At 38.4% G+C, this 11284-nt stretch overlaps 2 protein-coding genes across 2 annotated transcripts; both read right to left on the bottom strand.

Annotated features, from left to right (window-relative positions):
• Positions 1 to 410: 410 nt before the first annotated feature.
• On the bottom strand, positions 411 to 2636 carry LOC310957433 (tripartite motif-containing protein 16-like; the record flags this gene model as incomplete). Its single annotated transcript, XM_083927991.1, has 1 exon — positions 411 to 2636. One exon carries the CDS (start codon positions 2634 to 2636, stop codon positions 996 to 998), a length of 1641 nt encoding a protein of 546 aa, XP_083784117.1. The 3' UTR covers positions 411 to 995.
• A 6576-nt stretch (positions 2637 to 9212) lies between these two features.
• LOC310957835 (tripartite motif-containing protein 16-like) lies at positions 9213 to 10892 on the bottom strand (the record flags this gene model as incomplete). The annotated part of the gene is made up of 1 exon (XM_083928569.1): positions 9213 to 10892. One exon carries the CDS (start codon positions 10890 to 10892, stop codon positions 9213 to 9215), a length of 1680 nt encoding a protein of 559 aa, XP_083784695.1.
• Between the last annotated feature and the right edge of the window lie 392 nt (positions 10893 to 11284).

An 11284-nucleotide genomic window follows, 5' to 3' on the forward strand; every position in this document is an offset into this window, starting at 1 on the left:
AAAAAATGGCAAAGAAAGCAATAAAGTTAGATTTAAAAAGGGAATAAATAGAAATAGACATATGTACATATTCACATGATATAGTGCAGTTGTTCTTGTTTTGTTTGTTTTGTAATAATGTAATATGGAGTGAATAAATATGATTAAATATGTTCAAATAGTGCAAAAAACAGAAGTGCCCACATGAACAATGAGAAATGTCACTTTAATTCTAATGAAACATGTAAATACATGTAACCACACATAAGGACTAATGATTTAATTGAATAATTTCATGATTTGATGACTGGACCTGGTAACTGTGAAGCTAAACATTTTCCATTGTTGTTGATTTTGTTAAAATACTTCATTCTTTGTATCTTTATGATTTAAAATGACACTGTGTTGCTTTCTGATGTGGAGTCCTGCTGTGGTGTTTCAGTCGGAGAACGGCCTCAGTTCTACTCTCATGTCAGTTTCACATTTCCTCCGTCAGCTTTGTGCGATCCCCTGGAACGAAGAGGAGGAGAAAAAGACTTTCTTCATGATGATTATTCATCGTGTAAACCTTCACTTTGTTCACACACCAGTAAAGTGTTAAATAACTCAGGAATGCTTCAATGATGCCGTGCAGAGATTCCCTTTATAAACAAACACATGTAAATAATACTATAGATTTCATTACACATTTACAAACTGTTGAGAATGAAATGAATGATGCTTTCTCTCTTCAGACTCATGCAATGGAAGAGAAACGCCCACCTTCTAGTATCACAATACAAATATTCATCAGATATGCAGAACAAAGAGAAAAATGCCTCCGTGGCTAAACACACACAAAGAAGCGCAGCCTAAAGAAACTCAAACATTCCCTGAACAACTAATGAGAAGATGTGGAAGTACCAGTCATAATGTTTGATTGACAGCTGAAGCCACAACAATCAGCTCTCAGCTACAATATGAAGACAAATAGATTAAGGGGTCAAAACACCGATTGCCCCTTAAATGGCATCTGTCTATTTGGATTTGTAGAACTCAGCAGTGACTCCAGGAGAAGAGTAAAGCAAAAGTCCAGCATGGAGAAGAGTCATGGTGTCAGAGACGCTGTAGAAGGACAGGATACCTGCAAGGTGATCCAGGTACACTCCTACTCTGGAGGACAGAGGTCCTGAGACGAGAGTTTGGACATTGTTGTGCAAACATTTATAACTGTTGTTGTCACATCTCAATGCCCAAGATTTGTCATTCCATCCAAATCTACATGTATTCAAACCCGTTCTGCTGATATTCTTGTATGCAACCCCCACATACACTACTCCACCTCTCCACTCCACCTCCCAGTAACGCCGTCCAGTCAGACTCTCTGTACTCAGGACCTGACACTCTTTAGTGAATCTGTCTGGGTGAGGTGAATAAGACTGTGGTCGACTCATTAATGTTGCTTTTCTTTTCCCCTCAGATAGTAACAGCTGTGTGTTTGCTGTGTTTGGATCCAGTGTGAGGTCACATGAATATCTTAAGAAGTCAGCTCTGGTCTTGGGCTCTGGATCTGACAGTAAAACATCCACATCAGTCACAGTCAGTGAGATGTTTGTCCATTTCTCACTCACTAGGTCCTGTAGTTGACCTCTGACTTCTGTCACAGCTGCTGTCACATCCTCAAAGTACCTCAGAGGACGGATATTGATGCTGGATGAGTCTGTAGATTCACTGAATGATGACAGTGAGGGGAAGCTGAGTAGAAACTTGGTGTCACCCTGTGTGTGTGTCAGCTTCTCCAGCTCAGCATCGTTCCTCTTCAGCTCAGTGATCTCCTGCTCCAGCTTCACCTGAAGCTCTGTGACTCGACTCACTTCACTTTTCTGCTGGGATCTGACCTGCTGCTTCACATCAGAGCTTCTTTTCTCCATGAGACGGATCAGCTCAGTGAAGATCTTCTCACTGTCGTCCACTGCTTTATCAGCGGAGTCATTTATGGCCTCCACCTCCTGTTGAAGCAGCTTCACATCTTTCTCTCTGTCCTGGATTCTCTGCTGGATGTTTAGTCGACTCCCCTTCAGCTCTCTCTGTCTCTCGGTCCTTTCTACTGCAGCTGAGACTATGTCGTGGCCTTTATGTTCATCCACAGAGCAGACATAACAGATACACTGCTGATCAGTACGACAGAACATCTTCATCACCTCATCATGATGAGAGCAGATGTTCTCCTGAGGCTTCTTGGAGGGCTCCACCAGCTGGTGTTTCTTTAATGGAGCTACATCGTAATGAGGCTGAAGGTGTTGCTCACAGTAAGAGACCAGACATTGTAGACAGGACTTGAGGGCTTTTAGTTTTCTCCCAGAGCAGAAATCACAGGCCACTTCTTCAGGTCCAGCATAGCAGTGATCAACAGGAGCAGCATGGAGTCCAGTCTTCTTCAGTTCCTCCACTAAATCTGCTAGCATGGTGTTTTTCACCAGGTCAGGCCTCGCTGTGAACGTCTTCCTACACTGAGGGCAGCTGTGGGTTTTCTTTTGATCCTCTTCCTCCCAGAAGCCTTTGATACAGTCCATGCAGTAGTTGTGTCCACAAGGAATAGTCACGGGATCCTTCAGTAGATCCAGACAGATGGAACAGGAGAAGGTTTCCCGGTCGAGCTGAACTCCTATCTGCGCCATTTCACTGTCTCTCAGTGACAACAAATGTCTAAGTTTCACTTCCTCAGAAACGAAACTAATTTGAGCACTGATCGCAACAGCATGTGTTTCTGCAGTGAATAGGGCCTGTCAGCTCCTGCAGTACACTACATGTTGGTTACACCCATCCACAAAGTGTAGATCTGAAGGGGAGGGAACAAGGAAATATGTGGACACAGTGGAGCTCTCTGTGTTTGAGAAGAGGAGGGAGGAGTTATCGAGCTTGGTTCATTCCAGAAAGAGGAGCAGTCTGAGTGCACTTTGACACCTGGTAGTCCATTTCTAGTCCACTGCCCTGGTGTGCACTAGATGCACCAGGCACCAGGCTTACTTTATCTATGATAAAGCTTAATCCCTTATCTAGGTTTCATGCAACAGCCCCCCCCCCCCCCCCCCCCCCGGTGTGTCCATGGTGAGTCATGCTGGCGTGTTGTTGTTGTGTTAGGGACAGGGGAGGTACTTAAAGGTTGAATATGGAGAATGAGCAGAACAACGCCATCTAGCGTCTCAAGATCGTAGACGTAACAACAGAAAATAATTCTACCACTCATGTTGCCAGGTTGGTCAGACCTGGCCCAGTGGCCAACAGGAGGCCTGAGTCTGTTTGAGCCTGTTTGAACCCGTCCCCTCCAGCAAATTACACCATGAAAACAAGGATTAGAGAGGAGTTTGACTGACTGTTAGCGTTAGCCGTTAGCATTAGCCGTTCCAGCTAAGTACAGATGATAGTGATGTTAGCGATCAAGCAGAACCGTAGCAATGTGGGCGTGCGTTTTAATGCCGTTTCTCTCCTTTCTCTCAGTCCATGGAGTGAATGCTCGGCCTATATTGACTCTGGTTTTTGCCCGTCTCCGCTCACTCAGCTGCTGGGACAAATAACGCCCCCTTCACTGAGGCTCTGAAGCAGCTGCAGGATTGGCAAACTCCATTTCACCCAGTGCCAGGCTACAGTAGCTGCACCAAACAACAGCAGCAAATGAGGGAGTGCAACTTCGATTCAACTGAACTAAAAAATGCTGGTGTGAAAGCGCCCATTTTCACAGCCGGGTGTTAACAGATCTCCCCCTTATCTTAAAGAATCAAGTCATTATTTTGAGAAATCAAGTCATTATTTTGAGATATTAAGTCATTATGTTGAGATACTAAGTCATTATGTTGAGATACTAAGTCATTATGTTGAGATACTAAGTCATTATGTTGAGATATTAAGTCATTATTTTGAGATACTAAGTCATTATTTTGAGATACTAAGTCATTATTTTGAGATATTAAGTCATTATTTAGAGATACTAAGTCATTATTTTGAGATATTAAGTCATTATTTTGAGATACTAAGCCATTATTTTGAGATACTAAGTCATTATTTTGAGATATAAAGTCATTATTTTGAGATATTAAGTCATTATTTTGAGATATAAAGTCATTATGTTGAGATATTAAGTCATTATTTTGAGATATAAAGTCATTATTTTGAGATATAAAGTCATTATTTTGAGATATTAAGTCATTATATTGAGATATTAAGTCATTATTTTGAGATATTAAGTCAATATATCGAGATACTAAGTCATTATTTTGAGATATTAAGTCATTATTTTGAGATACTAAGTCATTATTTTGAGATATAAAGTCATTATTTTGAGATATTAAGTCATTATATTGAGATATTAAGTCATTATTTTGAGATATTAAGTCATTATTTTGAGATATTAAGTCATTATTTTGAGATATAAAGTCATTATTTTGAGATATTAAGTCATTATATTGAGATATTAAGTCATTATTTTGAGATATTATGTGAATATATAAAGATACTAAGTCATTATTTTGAGATATTAAGCCATTATTTTGAGATACTAAGTCATTATTTTGAGATACTAAGTCATTATGTTGAGATATAAAGTCATTATGTTGAGATATTAAGTCATTATTTTGAGATATTAAGTCATTATTTTGAGATACTAAGTCATTATTTTGAGATACTAAGTCATTATTTTGAGATATTAAGTCATTATTTTGAGATACTAAGTCATTATTTTGAGATACTAAGTCATTATATTGAGATATTAAGTCATTATTTTGAGATACTAAGTCATTATTTTGAGATATTAAGTCAATATATCGAGATACTAAGCCATTATTTTGAGATACTAAGTCATTATTTTGAGATATTAAGCCATTATTTTGAGATATAAAGTCATTATTTTGAGATACTAAGTCATTATTTTGAGATACTAAGTCATTATTTTGAGATACTAAGCCATTATTTTGAGATACTAAGTCATTATTTTGAGATATTAAGTCATTATTTTGAGATATAAAGTCATTATTTTGAGATATTAAGTCATTATTTTGAGATATTAAGTCATTACTTTGAGATATTAAGTCATTATTTTGAGATACTAAGTCATTATTTAGAGATACTAAGTCATTATTTAGAGATACTAAGTCATTATTTAGAGATACTAAGTCATTATTTTGAGATACTAAGTCATTATTTTGAGATATAAAGTCATTATTTTGAGATACTAAGTCATTATTTTGAGATACTAAGTCATTATTTTGAGATATAAAGTCATTATTTTGAGATATAAAGTCATTATTTTGAGATACTAAGTCATTATTTTGAGATACTAAGTCATTATTTTGAGATACTAAGTCATTATTTTGAGATATAAAGTCATTATTTTGAGATACTAAGCCATTATTTTGAGATACTAAGTCATTATTTTGAGATATTAAGTCATTATTTTGAGATATAAAGTCATTATTTTGAGATATTAAGTCATTATTTTGAGATATTAAGTCATTACTTTGAGATATTAAGTCATTATTTTGAGATACTAAGTCATTATTTAGAGATACTAAGTCATTATTTAGAGATACTAAGTCATTATTTTGAGATACTAAGTCATTATTTAGAGATACTAAGTCATTATTTTGAGATATTAAGTCATTATTTTGAGATATTAAGTCATTATTTTGAGATATCAAGTCATTATTTTGAGATACTAAGTCATTATTTTGAGATATTAAGTCATTATTTTGAGATACTAAGTCATTATTTTGAGATATTAAGTCATTATTTTGAGATATTAAGTCATTATTTTGAGATATTAAGTCATTATTTTGAGATATTAAGTCATTATGTTGAGATATTAAGTCAATATGTTGAGATATTAAGTCATTATGTTGAGATATTAAGTCATTATTTAGAGATACTGAGTCATTATTTAGAGATATCAAGTCATTATTTTGAGATATTAAGTCATTATGTTGAGATATTAAGTCAATATGTTGAGATATTAAGTCATTATTTTGAGATACTAAGTCATTATTTAGAGATACTAAGTCATTATTTAGAGATATCAAGTCATTATTTTGAGATATTAAGTCATTATGTTGAGATATTAAGTCATTATTTTGAGATATTAGGTAATATTGAGATGGAAGATGGATGGGTGAAGGTTGCAAATATATGTGAAAAGAAAATGAAATGATTCTGTCTAATACTTTCTTAATTAGCCTCATGTCGAAGTCATCGACTTATTCTATTTGATTCAGTCTATTTACAGAGACTGTGATGAGTGGATGGATGTGGAAAAATACATATCCTTTGAGTTTTGTCATAATAAACTCAAATCACCAACTTGAGCAGTTGCATCCGCACACCAGTAACATATTTAAAGTTTCACTGATTCCTGTTATTACAAGTATTTAGACAAAATCCTCAACCTGAAAATGACACACTGCACTGAACCTGCATTTTAGTAACAGGAGGCACGAGCTAAAATGAGTAGAGAAGAAACCAGAATCCTCTTTGTCAGATGTCAGATATTGTCTTTATAATAAGGGCAGAGAGTACAGGTCAAACTAAAACTGTTTGATTTAACCTCCACATCCTTAGTTGGCAGGATGACGGCGCCCTCTTGTGTTGTTTACCAGTTTTCATATTTCACTTGTTAACCTGCTGTGGTGCTTAAACTGCAGGAAGTCCTGACAAACCTTCACTGAGCCGGGGAAAAAACAGATTTATTGTGATTTATTGTGAACGTATGACAAGATAAATGAGCAGTACAGATCCTCTGTGTCATCAACACAAAAGAAGAGAACGTGTCAGTAGTGATGAGTAAAACCTTTTGGTCTTTTAAATAAAGAAATGTATGGAAAAGCTTATTTAGTGTGTGTTGCTGTGCAGAAAATGAGCATGAAACTAATCCACAGAATGAGTGTCTGTAAAAACAACTGTCATTTGAGGACTTGTTGTATAAAAACTTCTGCTTTACTGTCCTATAACCCCACTAACATACTAACCCAAACCCTTATACACTCACATTTTGACAATTGCCAAATTCCTTTGCCTGCCTAAATTCATTTTTTGTGTGTGAAGCTCCCCAGTTATCTACAGTCTAACATGAATCCACAACAGTGCCCAGCATAGTTAATAAAATGAGCCACAATAACAATAATAAAATGCTGCTTTTCATCTTGACACATGTATTGGAAGTGATAGTTGTAACATAACACATAATCTATATAATTCTATATAACAAGTGTGTTTTACCGTATTGTCCCAAATAGGACGACCCTAATTATAAGACATACAAGACTTTTTTAAGAATAATTTTTAGAAAAAGACTTTTTAAGGACCAAAAAAAACACGCATTTTCTCTCAATCCGATGTCCAATTTCAAACCCACCGTTCCAACGACCAAAACAAGATGAGTCTTTCTTCTCAAAGCAGAAATATTCCTCTTCAGGAACCCATTAAACAAACAAAATCAGTCCATTTCAAAATAACCATCGGTCAACAAAACAAAAGTGATACCTCCTGCGTCTGATAAACATATTTCCATTAGTTGTTGATGTTAAAATATTTAATTTCTTGTGAAAATTAGTCTCAGAAAACGTCTCAGGAACAACACAATTATCCAACAATCATAAATGATCTCAAATGACACTGTTGCTTTGAATGCAGGATTTCATATGGATATTCTGATAAGATAATAACACATTCCTCAGGTACTTTTGTACTGCAAGGTTTCACAGCCTGCTGATAAATCCTTCTGAACGACTGAGTGAATGTGAGAAAAGTCATTTCTCTGTGACAAAGCGCTTTAAGTGAGGCAGAGAGTGACAAAGGTTATTCAGCTGTAACCATCCTGTGGTGTGCCTGCTTCAGTTCTACTCTCGTGTCAGTTTCACATTTTCTCCGTCAGCTTTGTGTGATCCCCTGGAATGAAGAGGAGAAGAAAAGACTTTCTTCGTGATGATTACTCATCATGTAAACCAGGGGTGTCAAACTCTGGCCCGCGGTGTAATTATATTTGGCCCGCAAGATCATATCAAGGTTCTCTGAGAGCTGGCCCACAAGTTTAAAGCACATCCACGTCTACTTTTCTGTTAGCAAACATGAGCGTCCATGCTACCAGTGTCTGCAGACACACTTAATCCACCCCTCCCCAAAAACGACCAAAAGAAAGATGGAGGACAGGAGCTTTCAGCAGCGTTGGGAGGAAGATGATCTGTGTCTGAAGGTAAAGAGCTGTTGGTCTCATCTGGTTTTTAGTAAAGAAAGATGAAAACACCACAAAAAAAGTGATGAGACGACTAAAAACAGACACAAAACACCACAAAAACTTGAAAAAATGACTGCCAACAGACACAAAACACCACAAAAAGATGAAAAAACGACTAAAAACAGATGAAAACTCCCCAAAACGACCCAAAGAAAGATGGAGAACAGGAGCTTTCAGCACCAGTGGGAGGCAGATGATCTGTGTCTGAAGGTAAAGAGCTGTTTGTCTCGTCTGCAGAGCCACCGTGGCTGTAACCAAAGAATCAAACAGAAGAAACACCACGACAAGAACAAGGACCTGCACTGGAAAAGTTCAACGTTACACATCTGGAGAGAATTTCTCTTAGTAAATATTGAGTTTGGCTGCAACTTTTGTCCCAGTTTTTAAATTTGGCCCACTGTGAATTTGAGTTTGACACCCCTGATGTAAACCTTCACTTTGTTCACACATCTCATCAGTGAAGTGTTGAATGACTCTTTTACAATGATTTAATGAACAGATTCACTTCACCCCCAAAGAATCTCAGATGTCTAAAACAGAATAAGGAATAATCCCATTATTGATTATGATTAAGATAATTACAATGTTATAATAGCATGTACATGTAAATATAATTATAGATTGTTTTTTTTTTACACATTTACAAACTAATGAGAACAAAATACCCTATGATAAAGGAGGATTGCGGAGGGAGCGGCACCTTAAGATACTCAACATTCACTGAACAACTAATGAGAAGATGTTGAAGTACAACTCCCATAAAGTTTGATTGACAGCTGATCTCTGTGCAGTGAAGGCATGTCGAAACAATCAGCCCTCAGGAAGACAAAGGATATTTAACCCACTGTCCCTTAAAGTACTTTCGACTATCTGAGTTTACAGAGGTGTTACACAACAATCAGCTCTCTGCAACGAAAGTGGAGGCAAACTAAGAATTCAAACGTAGACTTTAACCCACTGTCCCTTAAATGACTTCTGTCTATTTGAGTCTACAGAACTCAGCAGTGTCATAAATGTGATAAAACCAAAATCCAGCATGGAGAGGCTGAGTGAATGTGGTCTGGACTCTGTGGAGAAGAGTCATGGTTTCAGAGACGCTATAGAAGGACAGGATACCTGCACGGTGATCCAGGTACACTCCTACTCTGGAGGACAGAGGTCCTGCGACGGGAGTTTGGACTTTGTTGTTCCAAAACGTATAATAATTTCGGTGAGAATATAATGCCCAAGATTTGTCATTATGTCCAAATCTACATTCATCCGAGCTCCCTGCTCTGCTGATACTCTTGTATGCGACTACCACACAAACTCCTGTTTCTTTCCACTCCACCTCCCAGTAACGCCGTCCAGTCAGACTCTCTGTACTCAGGACCTGACACTCTTTAGTGAATCTGTCTGGGTGAGGTGAATAAGACTGTGGTCGACTCATTAATGTTGCTTTTCTGTTCCCCTCAGATAGTAACAGCTGTGTGTTTGCTGTGTTTGGATCCAGTGTGAGGTCACATGAATATCTTAAGAAGTCAGCTCTAGTCTTGGGCTCTGCTCGTGGATCTGACAGTAAAACATCCACATCAGTCACAGTCAGTGAGATGTTTGTCCATTTCTCACTCACTAGGTCCTGTAGTTGATCTCTGACCTCTGACACAGCTGCTGTCACATCCTCAAAGTACCTCAGAGGACGGATATTGATGCTGGATGAGTCTGTAGATTCACTGAATGATGACAGTGAGGGGAAGCTGAGTAGAAACTTGGTGTGATCCTGTGTGTGTGTCAGCTTCTCCAGCTCAGCGTCGTTCCTCTTCAGCTCAGTGATCTCCTGCTCCAGCTTCTCCTGAAGCTCTGTGACTCGACTCACTTCACTTTTCTGCTGGGATCTGACCTGCTGCTTCACATCAGAGCTTCTTTTCTCCATGAGACGGATCAGCTCAGTGAAGATCTTCTCACTGTCGTCCACTGCTTTATCAGCAGAGCGGTTGATGGCCTCCACCTCCTGTTGAAGCAGCTTCACATCTTTCTCTCTGTCCTGGATTCTCTGCTGGATGTTTAGTCGACTCCCCTTCAGCTCTCTCTGTCTCTCAGTCCTTTCTACTGCAGCTGAGACTATGTCATGGCCTTTATGTTCATCCACAGAGCAGACACAACAGATACACTGCTGATCAGTACGACAGAACATCTTCATCACCTCATCATGATGAGAGCAGATGTTCTCCTGAGGCTTCTCGGAGGGCTCCACCAGCTGGTGTTTCCTTAATGGAGCTACATCGTAATGAGGCTGAAGGTGTTGCTCACAGTAAGAGACCAGACATTGCAGACAGGACTTGAGGGCTTTTAGTTTTCTCCCAGAGCAGAAATCACAGGCCACATCTTCAGGTCCAGCATAGCAGTGATCATCAGGAGCAGCATGGAGTCCAGTCTTCTTCAGTTCCTCCACTAAATCTGCTAGCATGGTGTTTTTCACCAAGTCAGGCCTCGGTGTGAACGTCTTCCTACACTGAGGGCAGCTGTGGGTTTTCTTCTCATCGTCTTTAGTCCAAAAGCTTTCAATACAGTTCATGCAGTAGTTGTGTCCACAGGGGATAGTCACCGGATCCTTCAGTAGATCCAGACAGATGGAACAGGAGAATTTTCTGCATTCTCTCGGATTTTCTTGCTGCGCCATTTCACCTTTCAGTGATAGTTTCACTTTCTCTGAACAGAAACAATCTCTGTGCTCTGATTGACAACAAATCTGTGCTCCTTCTGCTCTTGTTCACTTGCTACAGCCAATGAGGTTTTATACCACACCTAGTTGTCTACACCCATCCCAATACCTGCATATCTTATTTGGGTGGAGCTGGCAATGTTTGGGAGCAGGAAGATGAGGGAACAGGCTTTATTACTTTCCGAAAGAGTAGCTATTTTAAGGGGCAGGTTGTGTTATCTGTCAATTACAATGTGCAATAAGAATAATTAAAGCTATGACACTCCCCCAGGACATTTAGGGCACTCCAATGTATTCAATTTTTTTCAAAGTAATTGGCTCTCTTGAACATCTCCTTAGCTGCTGCCCAA

The sequence above is a fragment of the Echiichthys vipera genome, assembly GCF_963691815.1.
Source record: "Echiichthys vipera genome assembly, chromosome: 15".
NCBI lineage: Eukaryota > Metazoa > Chordata > Actinopteri > Perciformes > Trachinidae > Echiichthys > Echiichthys vipera.